Here is a 20,750-nt window from a genome sequence, read left to right on the forward strand (position 1 = left end):
TGTTTAAAACCTTTTTTATTATTACTGCGATGAAAGAAAGTTCAGACCGTATATTAGGTCAATTACATAAATGTAAATTGAAGTTAAAAATCATCTTCAAACCTAAACAGATTCGCACTTCACATGACCTAACTTAAACAAGGGAATAATAAGCTCATAGCAATATTTAGATTTTACTTAATCAGGCAAACGATGTAATAAATATTTAAATAATATCCATTTAAAATAGATTTGTTTTTATTTCTATAGACTTATTGACAACTTAAAAGACTTGTAGAATATAAGAAAGTCGTAGGACAGAATATTTCGCGTATTTTGTTCGCATTTTATATGCTTTCGACAAAGTATTCTGTTGTAATAGATGATAAAAATGATTTCACCAAAATTTAAAAAGTGTCCACGATTAATTTAAACTTATCTTAAACGTGGAACTATGGTTCTTAAAGTAACACATGTAGTGTAATGTGTAAAAACGTTCAATTTCATTTATCTAACCATAACCATGTAATAAATTAATAGTATAAGTGTTAAAAGTAAAGGGCTAAAGGGCCCATGCAGAATGAACATTTTAAAAGTGACAAACATGTCTTCTTTGAAGATAAATGTGTCACTTATGAAAGTAACGGGAATTTTTCGGACAGGTCCCGTTGTTAAGTGTACAAAACGTTAGTAACTTTGGAATTAACAATCCTTCGATTGCCAAAAACGATCTTAAAACAAAAATGTTTTAGTTTAATTATTTAATGTAATACCTATATAATCCGAAAATGTGACGCAAAAGTGTTAATTGTTCTTGATGGAGAAGAAATAGCGCACATTCCCTAAACTTTATTTTCATTCACCTAAGAATAACCGCATTATAAATTAAATGTATGTCCCAGGAAAAAACAAAACATGTATAATTACTTATGTATGTAGGACGAATAAGGTGTCAAAACACAGTCGAATTAAAAAGTTTTCCCAAGATGCCAGATTTTGAAAATTAACCACAAACCAACCAGTAAAGCCGCAGTAAGTTTAACAAAACCTGATCAATGTAATCGGTGTTAAAAATCAAATCTTATAAATAATGGTTTACAAATTGAGACACTAAAGATAATGACTAAGAATTCCATTGGACCAGTGCCAAATGTTTTGAACGGCCTTGTCAATAATAAAAGTAGGATTTTGTATATAACATTTTGAGTATAACACAATATATATATATATATATATATATATATATATATATATATAATGAATATTTTTCTGTATGTCCTTTATAGAATCAGAAATTATTTGTCTGATCATTATGAAAGTTTGTATGTACATGTATTTTTGCACGTATAAGGTTTATAAACTATTCCCATTGGTGTACCTCACCACCAGGCGGCGCTGCAAAATATACAAGTTATCAAAGTGCCTGCACATTATAAACTGCAATTTACGAAACGATTACATATATTAAATAGCCAAACACTATTTGAAGGCGCTGTTTTGATGTATATTTGTCTTTAAAATAAATTTCTGGTTGAATTTAAAGCTTGAGTGATAGACCACTTTTTAATAAAATACATGTACTTGTATAATGGCTATAAAAATACACTTTTGACAGATTTGTTTGATTATGCCAAGGTAAATTCTACATCGGCGTTGGAAATATAATTCACTTGAACCAAAAGTGCTTATTCACGGGCAAAGCTAACGAAAAGCGTGTGAATCAGAAATCTTAGATGTTTTACATATATATATATATATATATATATATATATATATATATATATATATATATATATATATAAGGTTCTTTTTCTTATGCGTATCCATGTAAGGAATAATCCAATAAATTTAAAATCCAGTATATGAATGAACCATATATCCATATATAGAATGAAAACCTTTACATGAAGAGTCTCCAGGTTCTTTGAGCGCAAATCGTATTGTCACAAACTCGAATCTTATTCATTCAAATAAACATATTATTTACAATTCCAAAAATTGAATTTGGAAACAGGCTTTTATCACAAATTTCAATACGTAAATCTTGTGATAGTAAATCTTAAAATATGGTTTTAACTCGATAACAGTTCAAACTGGTTTGTTTGTTCTACAGTTTGAAAGAAGTGTTTATTCTATTTGTAAACGTAACGGGCACCAATAATTAGGTTTTTTACATGTGCCATATTGGACATTGTATAAAACGAAATATACAAAAATGGATTACATTCCGGTAGCAATCATCGTACCCCTTACATCGGAATGTGTAAAGAAGCATTGCTTTATTTCTTAAGCACCATTTATATTGGTCATCTTAACAAAAATGGTTTATTCATTAATCCTTGTTTAGAATAAAATATGAACTCGGTTTGTTTGGAATGTTACTATGACAGGTTATAAATTATAAGTGAAAAATACTGGTACAAAGTCATTGACAATATTTTATAGTAGCCGCGATTTTGAAACAAATTGTTATATTTTAAAACAAAAAATCGGGCAAAATCGGTTTTATTTTAAATGTTTATACAGGTTTCAAAGCATGTTTCATGCACTGGACTTTACGTTGCATACGCACAGGCACAAACAAATTTAATTATTAATTCAGCATTTCATAAAATTACATTTTTATAATCTTGTTTAACACAGGTTTAATTGTTATAACTTACACGTTGAATAAATAAATAGTGCTTAAAAGGTTTTTGGCAACAAACATAATGTCATAATTTATATTATCTCTGAATTTCTCATACTTCATTAGTTTTTCAGTTATTTCTTCGTCTAATTTTTCTGTATATCCTGTAGTCTTTGTTAATACAAGACAAAGATATTTTTTGAAACGCAAATAAGGTTTTTATAAATAGTTCAACTGAGACTATTTTAACATTTTTACTTTAATATTGGTGTAATCTAATACCTACAGCATTAACTAACCAAGTTTTATTGGAATATAATAAAACACGTATATGTTAAAAGGTTATTGTATTTCTTAAATCAACTCACTATGTTCTATATTCTTTATAATAAAACAATATAATTTTATACACAACTTAAAAACAACCTATATTTTAATCTAGTTTCAATTGAAATTACAAGATTTTATAATTTATTTATGATGGATTAAATTAACTTAATAAGTAGCGATTTCTGTGTGATTGAAAATATTTTCATACAATTTTATTATAATATCCAATGCAATATAATCTGTAACAATTAATTAATAACTCTCTAATTTGTATGAGAGTAACTGAAGAAACTTTATTTACAAATTTTACACGAGCGATAGTAAAAAGTTGCCTTTACTTGTTTTTCTTATTTAAGGGTAGTTTTAATGTATTCAGCACATACAAAATAAGTATATTACGATAGTTTCTCTTTTTTCAAGTAATTTACTTATACGATTTTACTCGTTTGAAAATGTACATTTGTCTAAACACAATTGAAAGAGATATCAAGAAAACATTCCATTATACCAGAAAACCCAATTACATTAAATTTAATTGAGTGAATTTACTGTATTCACAACTTTTGAGCCATAGTAATTTATATCTTTATATCTACACCAGTGTTCGCGTTTTGAATGAAAATTTTTTATTTTTGTTTTCAATTACATAAATTATTTGTTGCCCTTTCAGAAAGTTCAACTTTTTACATTTTACGATCGTAAAAAGTGACTACCATCTTATTGATCTGTTAAGATTAGTTTTAATTTTTGTTTTATCGAAATTATGCTTTTTTGTTCTCTTTTTAAAACTTGCCTTCTAAGAATTAATCTAGATGTTTTGCATGAAAATATATTACCTTGTTTGCCTGATATTAGTTTTAGTGTGAATTGTCCTTGGAATAGGTGTTATCAGAAATGTATATTTTAACGGTACGAAAATATTTTTAAAATGTGGTGAAGATAAATTATTTGTTACCGTTTAAGAAAAGAGCACAACTTTTTACTTTTTTACCATCGTTACTAAATTTACTACCATCGTATTGATATTTTAAGAATAATTTTAATAGTTGTTACTTTTACATTGTTTTTTTTTTATAACGAAATTCTCTTTATAAAACCTATTTTCTAAGAATTGAGGTAGATGTTTTGCATGTAAATATATTACCTTGTTTGCCTGATATTAATCTTAGTATGAATTGTTCTTTGAATAGTTTTTTTCCGAAATGTGTATTTTAACGGTACGAAAACGTTTTTAAAATGTGGTAAAGATAAATTATGTATTATCATTTTAGAAAGGAGCACAACGTTTTTCTTTTTGCCATCGTTACTAATGTTACTACCGTCGTATTGATATTTTAAGAATAATTTTAATAGTTGTTACTTCAATTTGTTTATTAAACTCTCTTTATAAATTTTACATTCTACGAATTGAGCTAGATGATCAGCATGTAAACGTTTTTACCTTGTTAACCTGATATTAATCTTAGTGTGAATTGTTCTTAGAATAGTGTTTTTATCAGAAATTTATACTTTATGGTCCAAACCGTTTCAAAATTTGGTAAAGTTTAATATTTTATTTTACATAGGCCTTAGTGAGAGTATTATAGAGTATTTTAATTTTTTTTACTGAAATATCATCTCGATTACTGATAGGTATGGACAGACGAACCAGGTGGCAGGCCAATGTACGTACCTGTTTGTGTGATGAACGCCGCGCTACAGACAGAGGGAGAGGTTGGCGGGAGTTTATATACTTGGAAGGTTGGCACCCCTTGCATTGTTGTCCCGCCCTCCCGCACACCCCCCGCCCCCACAACGTGACACCAACACACAATCTCCATTTGTTTTGGCCCCATATTCACTTATTTCGCGCTTTGCGGAATTAGGAAATCTGGTTTGACCATGTCAAGAGATATTGTGACCAAAAGGACTATAACTTAATTGCTGCAAACTGCGATTCTGAGAGAGCAAAAATGATAATTAATTAATTATTGCAGAACCGGTTTCCATACAGTGAATTCCTTTTCCTTATTATTAGTGAAGCAGACAAATGGGTAAATTCATTTTAATTGTAAGTTTTTAACAAATTTTCTTCAAAGTTTAAGTTTTCTTTAAGGCTTTGACGAGATGGATGCAAAATTTCAAAGCTATAACTACATACTATGGAAATGTTTTTACGTTATCTGCTTGTGCTTAGTTTGTTGACTAATTTATTTATTGTACGATTTTCTCGCTGTCATAATGGTTAACCAGAAGACAAATGTAAACTTTTTTTTCTCTATGCTCAACTAAAAAATATAGACTAACATGACATTTTTTTCTCGAGACATCATGCAGAAGTGCAGCCTTTTCGGAGGATTCTCTCACATTATTCAAAGTTCAGGTAGAATAATTGACAATTCAACTGTCCAATAAAGGGAACTCGGATATAGAATAAGAAATTCAAATTATCAAATTTTTCCAATCATGCAGACTTTATTATTGGCTGAGCTTTAGCGAAGTTTATCACTCCAGAGGCTGGGAAAATTTTATTTCTGTCTGTCTGTCTGTCCGCACGATATCCCGAAAAATAAACAACCTACAGACTTTAAATTTTGAAAAAAACTCCATTTATATATGAGCAGCACGGAGTTCGATGAAGGGTCCATGAGCGTTTGCGAATATTTCCACGTTGGTCTTATGAGTAGGCCTACCCATGATGGAAACGAGAAAATATTGGAATAAATAAATTTGTAAACAAACTACGTACGATGAAATGTGATTAGAACATGATACATTGTATTCACAGAGTAAAACGAAAAAATAATAGAGTGGAGTTTTGATTTTGGCGCACTCTTGCGTTTTAGTACACTCCTTAGGTCATCGGAACTTTTATATATTTTTTTTAATTGTTATGATACCTAACTTAGTGAACAAATATTCGAATAAAGAGTAAAGATATATGGAGGAATATTTCATCCGTAGAATTCGAATTTTGTACGAAAATTCATTTCCACATTCGCATGAATTTGTTTTTCATGATGGTGCATGTACAAGCATGAAATTTGGCCGAGCGTACTTTCGTGTCAATATCTTTTCTGCACGAATGGAATGAATCGCTATTCAGTTCCCATTCAAAATAATAATTCGAGAAAATTTTAATGAAATCTTTACATTTACAAAACACAAGTATAAAACACGTTGAAGATTAAAAATATAAAAAAAAACAGGATTGTTGAGGCCTGCAACCAAATACCACTTCAGAATTTTCAAAACGTGACAGAGGAGCTCACCCTACGCTTGTCTCACTGCCAAATAGTAGGAAGACTCCAGTTTGAACATTTTTTTTTTGACTTGACAATTTCGTAAGTTATTAAAAATATTGTTTTGGTAACATTTGCAGTTATTTTGGATGGGAAAGAGATGGCGATTTCTTTTTCCCTATTCCTTAAATCTGTTTTTTCTCTTCAAAATGCGGGGTTACTTCAGAGGGGTTTACATTCGAAATTTAGTTGCCCACAAAATCCCGCATTTTTGGGAGACACAAAAATGTTCAAAATCATATATTGAAACTTCCTTTCCACATTGCTCCACTACCCAACTATTTCATTTGGTGTTCTACAGTATTTCGGAAAGTTATATACTGGCAACAAAGTCATCACAGTAACAAGTTTTTATGAGTTAACCTTCAAAACTGTCATTAAATTTAACCCAATATTTTAAGACGGCAACCACAGATAAAATTGATCTTTTTTCCACCTGCACCGAAAGTTATATTTTTTCGTTATTTATGTTAGAAATTTCAACACAACCGAAACTAAAAAAATTTTGAACTAGATTTCTAAATGTGCAGCCATAATCACGAATTTCCCCACGCCTTAGCGATCTTAATGACGTAAAACGCCATCATTTCCGATGTAAAATTAAGTTACAAACATTGTTTGAACAGAATATTTTCAGATTCAGTATCTTGCTTCCCAACCCAATCGCAGCAGATATAATTGAAACTTAAAGTATCAGAAAAGTTTCCCACTGGATGCTTCACCCCCCACTTCGTATCACCCCCCAAAATCCATACACCATCCCCAATCCCCTCTCCCTCCATTAGTAATGTCGGTTAAATTTCCACTGATGGAAACTTTTAATAATTTAGTCACGGGCAAAGCCGAATGTGTTGTCATTGTTCATTACCTATTAACTAAATTGTTCCGTAATTAATGGCCAAAATTAAATTTTCTACCTCTTTAAAAAATTTAATTAAAGTTAAACAGCATCAATAGTATCGGCTGTAATTGATACACTAGTGCCAACCGTAAATTTTTAAGTAATGGTATATTCAATATTTAAAATTTGGCTAAATCCATCCTAATCTATGGTGTAGACAAAGAAATTATTTTTAGCTCAAAAGGATTTAGGTTATTTTTTATTGTAAAGGAAACCGGCTTTTTCCGGACATTTGGCGTCGTTTAAAACAAAAAAAAATCAGTAACACTACGTTTCGAGATCTGCAATCTGATCTCTTCTTCAGGTAATTAACTAATCTAACACATAATTACAAACTAGGTTAAAATAAACAAGTCATGCTCAGCGTGGTGACACGCGTGTCAGGAATCACAACCACCATGTTGTGTTATTTACCTGAAGAAGAGATCAGATTGCAGATCTCGAAACGTAGTGTTACTGATATTTGTTTGTTTCACTAAACAATGGCAAATGTCTGGAAAAATCCTGTTTCCCTCACATTTAGGTTGTGTATATTTTTGTAATACTCCACTAAGATAAATCGTTTTAATTCAATTAAATTCCTTATAACTCCATGACTATATTAGTAAACATACATAAATTATGGTTGTATTGTCCAAAACAAAAAGAAGTTAATCTTACAAGAATTTATATGAGGAAATAAGAGTCAACCAACAACAAAATCTAGTTTGGGGGAATTTAGTGCCAAACATCAAAACAGTTGTCATGCTTTTTCATTAGAGGAAATTATAAAAAAGATCAACAAACATGGTTTAAGGTTGAAGATAGGGTTTTTCGCTACTTTAGAGACCAGTGGGGCGTAGCCCGGAGGGATTTTCGAAATATGAATAAGCCTATCTGTTAACAAGAGGCCCTAAGAACGTTCATGTATAAGTTCAGTACAATCGTCCTGTAGATTTTACGCATATATTTACGTTACGTGTAGTTTTTGTGCGATTGAGTAACAGACACACAACAGAAAGATACAATTACATTGTTTCATAGGGTGGACTCTGGAGAAAGGTATACCACGTTTTGTTCAGGTCAAGGCAAACATATTTCACCATATGAACATATGTCTCTGATGCTTAGTTTCCCATCTGTCTGTCCGTATGTGTTTTAAAAGAAAATAATATCTTAAAAACTATTAAGTTCAGTTTTACCAAATTTGGCTTAAATGTTTAGGATTCAAGGCCAGTTACTGAAAAACGTCATGAAATTATCTCCAGTATTTTCAAAATTGCGGTCATTAAAACTTTTAAAAACTTTGAATGTCTTAAAAACCAGGAGTTTTCTCAAAAATTACAAAAATAAAAGTTTTTAGAGAATAGGCTATTATCACAAATATAATAGCACCAAAGTTATTTAAATCGAATAAATAACCGATTTAGAACAGATTTACTGTGTCAAGTCATGGCCCACATTGTTCTCAGCGAATAGCCAAATATACATCTGAATAAATTAAAGCATCTGAAAACTATTATCCTTGTAGTTCTTAAGAGTTCTTAAGAAGTTCTTAAGAAAAACTGCTGTTTTTTAAGATATTCAAAGTTTTACTAACCGCCATTTTGAAAGTACTAGAATAAATTTCATGTTTTTTCAGTAACTGGCCTTGTTAGAAAAATGGAGTTAAATTTGTTATAATTTAAATTATTAGGTTTTGAGATATAATTTTTTTATAAAACACATACAGTAGAGTCCCGTTAATCCGACCTAATTGGGACCGAGCGCTATTCGGATTATGTAATTGTTCGGATTAGCCAGAATTACAGATAAATGCGGTTTTAAAGTTGAGATGGGTCTATTTTGTTATAGAATTATCAACATTGTTTATTAAAACATGTTTTCTGACTGTTGCATTGTATTTCTTGACAAATAAACGTGTTTGCGAATACTAAGCACATTTACCGTATTTAGTGTGAGAGTTCTATTGTTAAGCAATGTGAGCGTACTGGATATTGTACGGGTCCACGCGTTCAATAGTTGTACGAAACTACGCGTCATCCAATAGACTCTTCAATGCGACAGAAGACAATAACTGAATTTATGTCTTTTAACAATTAATATTGTACTCAATAATAATATCAGTACTGTACGTCCAATTTTTGTTTGATTTCACTTCTTAATACAGTAATTTAACTAATACTTAACCTATAAGTTTCAATTTGGTACTGTATTTAACTTCATTATTTATGTACTGTACCGTACACAATTTGTCTTAATAAAATATTGTATGTCTATTTAATTAAAGTTTTCTTTGTTTATGTACGAAATGATGCACCCATTTTCATTTTTTATGTAATTAGTTCCTATAACTGTTCATTATCGTTATAAATAATTCCTCCTGGACCTGTTCGGATTACACGTGTTCGGATTAGCGGGACTCCACTGTATATACAGAAATATGGGAAAGTAAGCTCCAGAGACCCATGTTCAAATTATAAAATATGTGTGTCTTGACATAAACAATGACGTGGCATACCTTCGTTCAGAGAGTTACGGGACATCCTGTACAACCTAACAGATTAGTATTTATTAAATCGTAACTTTTAAGCGAAACCTATGAATTTCAATTTAATAACACAATATACTGAAAACAAAATCCATAATTTTGGTTTTACTTTTCAGAAATAGAGTTGGTTAAAAGTGAGAAATTTGAGTTTGACTTATCATCCAATTTAGTTTGGTTTTATCGTTCGTCTTTGACAGCCATACAAAGATTTCAAACGTGATCTCTTGGACTCCTAACATCTACTTATACTTATCAAGAACTCCATTCTGCCAATAGTGTTCCGGGTCACAATGCTTTGAAGAGGAGAAAACTAAATATTGGAATATTTAGTTGAAACCAGAACCGAACTGAGCAACTACTTCGATCGATATATAACTATCGATATATTATTCGATATTTTTCCAACAAAAAATTACCATCGGACTACCTCGATCGATAAATAACTATCGATATATTATTCGATATTTTTCCAACAAAAAATTACAATCGGACTACCTCGATCGATATATAACTATCGATATATTATTCGATATTTTTCTAACAAAAAATTACAATCGGACTACTTCGATCGATATATTATTCGATATTTTTCTAACCAAAAATTACCATCGGACCAAAGTTCAGTTAATCCTTCGCTCGAACAGAACTTCGAGACGGAAGTGGATATGGGACGTGAGAAGTAGGGTGGGCGATAAGGTTTATCAGATAATAATTGGCCTCCTTTTAAGACACGTAGTCAGACTGGACTTTGATTGCTCCAGATTACGGAGTTGTCTCACAATTATGTCTTCGCTCGCGTCGTACTTTGGTATATTCGATAATCACCTCCGGGGTGGGGAAACCGTGTGGGTTGAAAAATTCATAACGTAGTATGTAAAATGTCTGGAAATTTCATAATATTTTTTGAAGCAAATCCGATAAAATTAAAAACCAATACATAATATTATACAATTTTTCTACTTTGATACATAATAACGATCACATGCCTTCAATTAGGGGGGGGGGGTAATTAAAATCTTAAATGCAAGTTTCTCAATGTGTAAATCATTTTAAAGGTCTTTATTATTTAAAAAATGTTGCAATTTATTACAAAGCGGTGGCTGTTGAAAAAAATTAATATTGAACTTTTAAACGCCATTTGTATAGGATAAATGACTTATAACAAGAAAATAAAGAACTTTGAGTGTTGAAAGAATTTAATTTCGTAAAATTATTGAATCTTTGAATCCTAGGGATATTTTGGGAAAAACACCAGTATATAATATAACCTGTGATATAATTACGGTATCACTGTTATTTACTTATTATTTAAGGTTTCATCCTATAACATTAAAACCTTGTAAATCATAACAGAACATTGAAGAGCTATATTGTTGTATTTGTCTACGGCTTATACTTTTCCAGGGGCGCACTGAAGGGGGGGGGCGAATTGGGCCTGATTTCAAAATGCTCGAAGTAAAAATGTGTTAAATGGTTTGTGTTAAAAATTTAAGGTTTTAAATAGTTATTTACAAAATTTCACGCTCAAGATAACGACCAAGCTCCATAATGCGACCAATGCCGAATTTTGTGGACCGAACGGTCAATAATAAAAGTTGAAATTGTAATTTAATAACAACATGTTTTTAAACTATTCTTAAATTTACCTAGCACAATTACAATTACAGTACAAGTGTCAAACATTTATAACGCACAAATAAACCAGCTAAATTTCAATATAACTTTCGTTATTGTAGCTCTATTATATGGCTTGTGGTCAATTTTCAAAGTCGGATATCTGTACTTTTTGATTCGTGAGTAGACATCAGGATTTTGTTTTGGTCTTGAGTTGTGATAAACTATTTTGTTAATGTTATAATTACATTTTGTTTTAGTTAAATACTCTTCATATAAACTGTATTTGTTACAGAAGATTGTAATTATCCCTTTATAAACTTCCCCTGGTGATTGGTAGTGGAGTGGTTTTACTGTGTTTTTCGGACACCCCCCAAAGAAGATTTCTGGGTGCGCCACCATACTTTTCATCCTCAAAAGTATGCTAGTGCATGTTACTAGGCGGAAAACACCGAATGAAAATTTGGGGTATTGGGAGATTGTTTCAAAAACAGCGAGATTACGTTAAAATGTAAAATTCATTATTATCTGATTCCCGTCATCGTCGAATTTAACTACGATTGTATTTCCATCTACTCGCATAACACGAAAATTGGGTTATCAATGTTCTAAATTTAGACGTTAGTAATATTTCGGACAGCTGTAAGTATGAATTTATACTTATTATTGGTATTATCATTGGCCAGTATTATTATTGGTCTTAGATCATCCAGGTGTTCACAATTTTAAGTAATCCTACTTTTGTTTACATTTAAGAATATCCAACGACACAATGTGTAGACAGATTATTTCTTGAAAGGTGAAAAGGCATTGATGGCATAAGACCATTTCCTTTCCTTTGTTGATGCCCATACCTTCAGAAAGTTTCTTAAACTGAACGATCCATATATTTTTATCTTGAATCTTATCTTAGACTCGGGACACAGCATAATAAATTCTGTAAAAGGTTTCACTACTGTTACACTTGCCTAGCAACCAGCAGCTAGGCAAGAAACATAATAAATCACATTACAACAATCAAATTTTAATTATAAAATTTAAATCGTACAATATTCGTCCTAGATAAGAAAATAATTAATTGGAGTTCGATATTGATGGTTTTGAAAGTATAACAGATTATTAGTTTACGATAAAGAGGTTCGATGGCTGAGAACGTAGTTATAAATAAAGAGGCCACGAGAGGCAAGGATAAAATATAATAAAGAGTGATATAGAGATAGATATAAACTAATATACAAAATTATGGTAGACAACAGAAAACGCGGTAGACTAACTAAGTAACACTTGACCGTCATTAGTCAAAGAGACAATACAGGCAAGCAGTGGCCTCCAACACTTGCCGCAAGTAGTGGCCTCCATCACTTGCCGCAAGTAGTGGCCTCCAAAACTTGCCGCAAGTAGTGACCTCCAAAACTTGCCGCAAGTAGTGACCTCCATCACTTGCCGCAAGTAGTGACCTCCACCACCTCCTGCAAGTAGTAGCTTCCGATACTTGCAGCAAGTAGTAGCTTCCAACACTTGCCGCGTGTACTGGCTTCCAACACTTGCCGCAAGTAGCTGGAGTTACAGTACTAAACGACCGAGACTCGACGAACATGTGAAACATATAAAAGACATACCAAAACAACCACAAGACAAAAAGTCTACTAAATAATGCTTTTCACGTACATAAGGCGTACTAAAGTTAAAAAGTAATTTAAATACACTTTCTTTACGGCCTACCTGACTGCCTGCGCTTGTCATTTGATGCGTGATTTTGAAACTCCATTTTTTCTCTGCAACAGATTGAACATAACATTAATTATGTCTAATATAATTAATGTGTCATTAACACGCACACTTCACAGTTCACATAATTTTCCTATAAATATATACAGGGTGTTCACAAACTTCCGTGGGTAACAGACCGTACACAAAATTTCATACATAAAATGTCATATAAACAAAGGTCGAGAAATGTCTTGTTTAGCCGCTAGCCGCCATATTGTATTTTTTTATAAAAAATATATATCTCTCTAGAACTAGTAAAAGCTACAGATGCCAAACTTCCTACATAGATATTAATATATAAGGAGAAATTAAAAACTAATGGTGTTAATTTCTTTAATATTAACAAAATGGCGCCTCTTGAAAATCTTTAAAGTCAAATAACAAAAAACCAATATAGTTATAAAAAATTCACAAGACAGAAACTATTATTTATCTGATTTTTTACAAATTTTTTATCAGTTTAAAGGTATCTGCTGTTTTGAATTAGCTATAAAAATTACAAGATTTTAACTATGTTTGTTTATAACAAATCCAACGGTATTTTTCCTCTACGAAAACCGTCAATGCATAAGAGAGCACGACCACTTTATAGGTTTTATTTTAATTAAATAACTTCACTTTTAGATTCCAAATGAAGGCATTTACAAGTTTTCAATATTAAATATCTCTAAATGCGTTCACCCTATTTTCAAGGAAATTCTTTTGTTTAATATTTAACAGCAAATCCAACGGTTTCATATTTGTGAAAATTATTTGAACAATGAAAGGGTTGTGGCTATTTTAGTGGTGGATAGGATAAGTATTCTTTCTTACACCTGGCAAGGGTAGTTTTATATCAGGAGCGGCGTTAGGGTAGGGCGCGTTTGCATTGTATTATTCCTTGTTATTGTAATTTAAACGTCATATTTTAGTGGTTTTATTAATTTTAATTGTTTTCCTTGAAAGTATTTAAGAATGCCATCATGAGCACAGTAAAACTACTTATCACGATTTAACTAATCAGTTTGCACCTGGTTATTGTCTTATCCCCATCTGAACCGTACCAGACAACCTTAAGTATCATTAAGATAATTGGTGAGATAACAATTATACACAAGTGCTAGCATTGCCATGCATTCTAATTGATATAAGCTGATAGACTACTCTAATTGTATAAGCCATGGGTAGTTATGCGGCTTACGGTTCCCAATTAATCTACACATTACAAATTAGTTATTTTTAAAGTTCTTTATTGACTAAGGATAAATGAGGTTGTCACGTAAGAATAACTGGATTCTGTACATTTGCCACCGTTATGTGTTACAAAATGTGTAACACATAACGATGTGTTGCGTGTTATACGTTTTGTAACATATAACGATGGAAAATGTATGAAATTCTATTATCCTTTCAAACCATCCGTCGCCAGTAACAAACTTCTTATAATTAAATTATATATAAATAAATAATGTTCTACGTTTTTAAGAGGAAACGTGCAATTTTCAAATTTTAATTTACGTCCCTGTGAATGAAACCTATGACCTCTGAAAAGAGAGCAGGTTTACCCTCAGGGGTTCTGTAAAACCTTATCTCTATACATTATCTTATCTCCGTGAGCCGACCTACTCGTTTAGTCGTTACGATATTGTAATTCTGATTTGTTTTTAAACTTTTCTAAACTTTGTTTTGCAGAAGTAGATTCCCTAGTGTAAAGAGGCAGGAATGAAGGCGCAATCAAGACACCGGATGTTTTGATTGTTCTTTTGTTACTGGCTACTCGCCGTTACAACCGAAAGCCTTTGATAATCAGCTGTTTCTTCTGAGAACAGATACAATTCCATCCAGTCAGATTGTTTCCTCAACTATCAATTTCATTACAGCACTACGGAAAATTAATCGAATATTATATTAAAACTTTAATTCTTCTAATCGATATTTTTTTGAAGTGACTACTTCTTTTGGCGGGCTATGGATGTATGTTTTGGTCAGGGGAAAATTGTTGTTTCGCGTCACGGAACATCACGCATGTTTTCCTCATGCTTTCAAAGGAGAATTACAGCTTGAAACGTAAAGAAATCATTATATAAACATCTGATCTGAACTAACATGCCGTTTAAAGCACTTTTTACTAAAACTACCAGCATTCTGAAGGAAACAGGACTTTTTCCGGGCATTTGCCATCGTTCAGTAATATATAAAATCAGTACATTTTACATTACATTTTAAAACGATGTACATCTTGAGATATGCTTACGTTAAATTTTTTGCCAAAATCCTTGTAGTCCAGTATTTCATTTACTAAATTTAACTTTCACAACTTGAACTTAGACAAGAATAGTAAACCATCTAGATCAGGACCTACATTGTAAACATTTCAAACTTTAAACCAGCATAACTTTTTAAAGAGTAAACCTTTTGGGGTTGGATTTTCGGCATTGTACTCTACTAATAAAGACCTTTAATATATCAACTACTCGACCTATGCTCTCGTTTCAAATTTCCTACTGACTCCTTGCGGGTCATCCCCCTGACGTGTAAAAACAGTTATTACTTCAAAAAGTGGATTTAAAGGTGCAGTAATGATGTACCAAGCTTTAGTTTACCTGTAATAGTTCAGGAATTATCAAGCCCGTGAGGGACTTTCTAACACCCTGTATATTTACAATCCATTATAAGTAGTCACTTCTGTCGGTCATTCCCGCGACTTTTTTTTCGAAATACGCCAAAACTATAAAAGCTTTGCTACATTTAGCTGTAAATATTATACAGAGTGTCCCGTAACTTTCTGGACAAAGGTATACCACGTCATTGCTCAGGTCAAGACAAACATATTTCACCATATGAACTCGGGTCTCCGATGACTAGTTTTCCATCTGTACCTTTGTGTTTTTTATTAAAAACATTAATATCTCAAAAACCAATAAAATATATTATACCAAATTTGGCTCAAATCTTTATGATAACAAGGTCAGTTATAATTATATATTATGAAAAGTTATTATGAAATTATCTGTAACATTTTCAAAATAGAGGCCATAATTAATTTAAAACTCTGAATATATTAAAAACAGCAGTTTTTCTCAAGAACTAAACGAATATAATTTTTTAGAGGATGTTATCACAAATCTAATGACACCAAAATTACTTAAATCGAATGATAAACATTTGATTTAGAGTAGATTGACTGTGACAAGACATTGCCGACATTGGAAGCTGCCGTTTTTGTTTTTGCATTGTTGGCTACAACTCTCTGAGAACCTCAATATGGGTCATGTCGTCACAGTAAATATGCTCTAAATCAGCTGTGTATAATTCGATTTAAATAATGTTGGTGTCATTAAATTTGTGATAATATCCTCTAGAAACTGTTATTCTTGTAATTCTTGATAAAAACTGCTGGTTTTTTTAGATAGGTATTCAAAGTTTTAATGGTCTCCATTTTGAAAATAATAAAGATAATTTCATTATAATTTTTTCGATAATTGGTCTTGTTACCATAAACATTTGATCCAAGTTTGATATAATTTAATTTATTGATTTTGAGATATTAATTATTTAATAAACACATACAGACAGATGGGAACCTAAGTATCGGAGATCCATTATTATATGTTGAAATATTGTCTTGACCTGAGCAACAACGTGGTATACCTTTGCCCAGAGAGTTACGGAACACCCTGTATAGTTTACAAACAAGACCTTGTTCTTAATGTGCGAACAGTGACGCAACAATGACGCTGCAGATCGCAGCTTGCGAACTTTGAGTCCAGTATCAGATTGGCCCTGGCTATATTATATTTAGTAGTTCGGGTTGCATCATATTTGAACTTCGACCCCATGTAGCGTACTCTGGGCTAATTACAGCCTTTGCACGTAAATGTGAGGGTCATAAGGCGTTTTACCCGACTACAATATTATTGATAACAGTGCGTTGTATTTTGATAAAAATATTATTTTTAGTGGCACTTGTTATTTATTTACTAGAGTGCAATCCCACGCTCGTTTTGATTGCAAACCTCAGACTGGGTTGATTACTGTTATTCACGTCATAGTTTTTAAACATCAACTAAAGAAGATCCCTGACGGAGCCGGGTCTCGGCGACCTGTCTCACACGCTAAACATCACACTTCAAACGTCTACCAAATTAAAATATACACCTATATTATCTCGGAAATAATTGGTTTATACTACTTGTGTAGCATTTTTCCATGTATTTCAGTGAAAGAAAAATATTGTTTGTGTTTATTTGTATTTTTATAACCAAAAATATGGAGAAAAACACAGTTTTCTGTGTAAAATTTAAGTTTTCTCCACTTTAACTAATCATTATTCCAAAGGTAACGACGGTAAAACATTCTTATACAGCTTTTGTATGTCTCTTGAATAACGACTTACCAATAATTGAGTTATAAGGTAATAATTAAAGGCGTAATTAAAATTTTTAAGCCCTTACGAAATCGGTTGTTAGCTATCATTTTGACACTTTAAAAATACTCTATGTTACTTTATTTTTTTATAATTGCATCACGCGAACATTACAATTATTTACTGTTAGAACAAATATATTGCCACCTCTCAGTAGGATACGGAGTTATATTTCACTGAACGATTTAAATGTTAAATGTTAAAAGTGTTTAAATGTTGGTTGAGGCTGAGAAAAAACATTTCTTTTGGGGACGGTTTTGTTTTATGGGTCATCCATGACAGACCGTCAGAGAGACACATCGGGTTGTGGTTCCACTCAAAGTCCTGTATCTCACATAATATCTCTCGTATTTAACTAAAATACCGCCGCTTGTAAGAAGATTTCTGAGTAACTTTCTCTTGGGTTTGGTTTTAGTGTTTCATTTCATCATATAACAAAAAATATTGTTTTTTTATTACAAAAATACTTTATTGATAGTTAGCATACCTCTATGGTTTCGTAAGTCAGTGATTATTAGCTCTAAATATTTCTATGACTGGATAGTAATAAATTTACGAAATAACTATCCAATTCATTTTTCACAGTTATTGTTAAAATATACACTTTGCTTGTGGGTCTCAAATTGAATCTTGTAGATTAGATTCAAACATTCCTTCCTTACTATTAGAGAATCTATAGCTAGTCAACCTATTGAATAGATACAGTTCGCAGTACTGGCTATTTCTTTCAAAACAAAAAGTGGACTCGCCTTAAAAATTTTAGGTCAGATTCCGTTATATGCCCCCAACGCTTAAACTTTTTCTATGAACTTAGAACGTTATAAAACGATGTAGTTGAGTAACAGAACTAACATTCCATCAATCAACAAACATTTCCAGGTATTGCGATCGGTATTGTTGTCGCTGTTATCTTATCTTTCTCGAGAATCCCGATTACGGCAGGCCGCGCGGCATCATATGATTATTTAAGTTTTTTGTAAGGTACATAATTGCCTTTCCATTACAATTCAATTTATATGTCTGATCAGCCCCTCTAGAATTTGATATTTTACTGATAGTTACTATCTCGAGGGATGTTTGTCTTTCGATGACACCAGCGCGGGCCAGCACCGAAGGTGCTGCTGAAGCCCGCGCTGATGGCCGGAGGCACTCGCATTTTGGGTGGCGGAGTGTGATCAAGAATAAAAACAAGTTTTGTGTGTTTTTTTTTCAATAAAGAGTTTAGTTTTTGTTTGGTAATGTTGGTTTTTGTTGAATTTTTGTGTTTGGAGAAATGTAGGGGTGTGGTCGATATAATGCGTAAGTACCCTTTTTACTTAGCTAGTAACCAATTGTAATTCATTATAATCATCCGTAAATGAAAACTTAGCGTTGGGGGCATAATGTTAGTTCTGTTACTCAACTACATCGTTTTATAACGTTCTAAGTTCATTGAAAAAAGTTTAAGCGTTGGGGGCATATAACGGAATCTGACCGTATTATATTTATTTGTAAAAATATAATAAATAACTAAGTAAATATTAATGGCCAAATAAAAGTGAACAAGTCAAGCAGTTTTTATTTAATTGAATCGGCGTATATATTTCAACACAAAGGCGACTTCTCAGAAATGAACCTTTATGTAGTCAAGGCAAAAAGTGTTTGCGTCAGAATGGAAAATTTCTTTCTCCGAAGTCTGTTCGCGCCGCCTGACGTGGTCGGAGGCTCGACGTCTTATCACTGATAACCTTTGTTATCAGAAGCGGCTACCGCGCCGTGCGCTAAGCTGCCCGTGGGCTGTTATCTCTGAGATAAGACCTCGTACGATGCATTCACAGAGGCCTCATCCTTTTGATTCACAAGCAATGTTTGTACAGTTAATGAATGACTTGTATGACCGTTATGGGTACTTAAACCACATTTATATGATGTTTATGTGCGATAATATTCGAATTTGTCTGTTCTACGTTATCGATAAAGTCTTACTATCAGAGATAATAATTACGTCAGATAATAAATAAGTCAAATTCACACATCAAGCCATTTAGATTTAGTGTCCTGATTGCGGATATTTGTTATCATCTATCACACAACCACAGAAACACAACGTTTCGTGAACCGGTATCTGATGTCTTTTTCACATGATGTTTATGTGCGATAATATTCGAATTTGTCTGTTCTACGTTATCGATAAAGTCTTACTATCAGAGATAATAATTACGTCAGATAATAAATAAGTCAAATTCACACACATCAAGCCATTTAGATTTAGTGTCCTGATTGCGGATATTTGTTATCATCTATCACACAACCACAGAAACACAACGTTTCGTGAACCGGTATCTGATGTCTTTTTCACATGATGTTTATGTGCGATAATATTCGAATTTGTCTGTTCTACGTTATCGATAAAGTCTTACTATCAGAGATAATAATTACGTCAGATAATAAATAAGTCAAATTCACACATCAAGCCATTTAGATTTAGTGTCCTGATTGCGGATATTTGTTATCATCTATCACACAACCACAGAAACACAACGTTTCGTGAACCGGTATCTGATGTCTTTTTCACATGATGTTTATGTGCGATAATATTCGAATTTGTCTGTTCTATGTTATCAATTAAGATTTCTTACTATCGTAAGAGATAATTATTACGTTATATAATATTTATTATCTGACGTAATTATTATTCTATGGCAAAATTCAGTGTCTTTGTAAACACCAAGCCATTTGGATTTAGTATCCTGATTGCGTATTATCTGTCACACAACCATATTAAAGCGACGTTTCGTGAACTAGTATCTGATCTCTTTTTCAGGTGTCAAACCCTGAACATATAATAAACAAAGTTGACGCCATAAAACCTGACCGTCAAAACCATAATAACGCTAAGGTTAGATGTAACACTTGAAGAGGAGAGTAGATACCATTTCTCGAAATGTCACGCCTTTTTTGTAGTAACGATTTCTTAGCTCCTGTTTTTGGCAGCTAGTTGTTTTAACTGGTGTTAGATATGTCAGTTTTACCACCAAGAATGTTTGTATTCTAACCTAAGCACTTAGACTATTCTAAAAACAACTACCCTACCTCACGCGTTAGTTGAAGTTGTGAAATATAACTAAAACGGATGAATAATTATTGCATCGTAAAAAAATTAATATTTCCATCTTGCGAAAAAAATTCTGAAAACTTTGATGCTCATGTGTGTAATTTCGTGATTGTTTTATTACGCCTACTCCGATTCTACGAGTAGGATAATATCCAGGCGTGGAAACATCCGACAAGAAACTATATTCATCACAGGTTGGATTTCAATTCCTCGATAT

The 20,750-nt window shown here is 32.1% G+C and overlaps 1 protein-coding gene across 1 annotated transcript in view; it reads right to left on the reverse strand.

Moving 5' to 3' along the window:
* Positions 1 to 20,750, reverse strand: part of LOC124366258 — an 85,340-nt gene that overhangs the window by 54,205 nt on the left and 10,385 nt on the right. Inside the window, exon 2 of the mRNA XM_046822654.1 lies at positions 12,987 to 13,039. Coding sequence (XP_046678610.1) covers positions 12,987 to 13,032 — 46 coding nt within the window. The 5' untranslated portion in view covers positions 13,033 to 13,039. The remainder of the gene's footprint in view (positions 1 to 12,986; positions 13,040 to 20,750) is intronic.

Source organism: Homalodisca vitripennis, chromosome 7 (genome assembly GCF_021130785.1).
Source record: "Homalodisca vitripennis isolate AUS2020 chromosome 7, UT_GWSS_2.1, whole genome shotgun sequence".
Taxonomy (NCBI): domain Eukaryota; kingdom Metazoa; phylum Arthropoda; class Insecta; order Hemiptera; family Cicadellidae; genus Homalodisca; species Homalodisca vitripennis.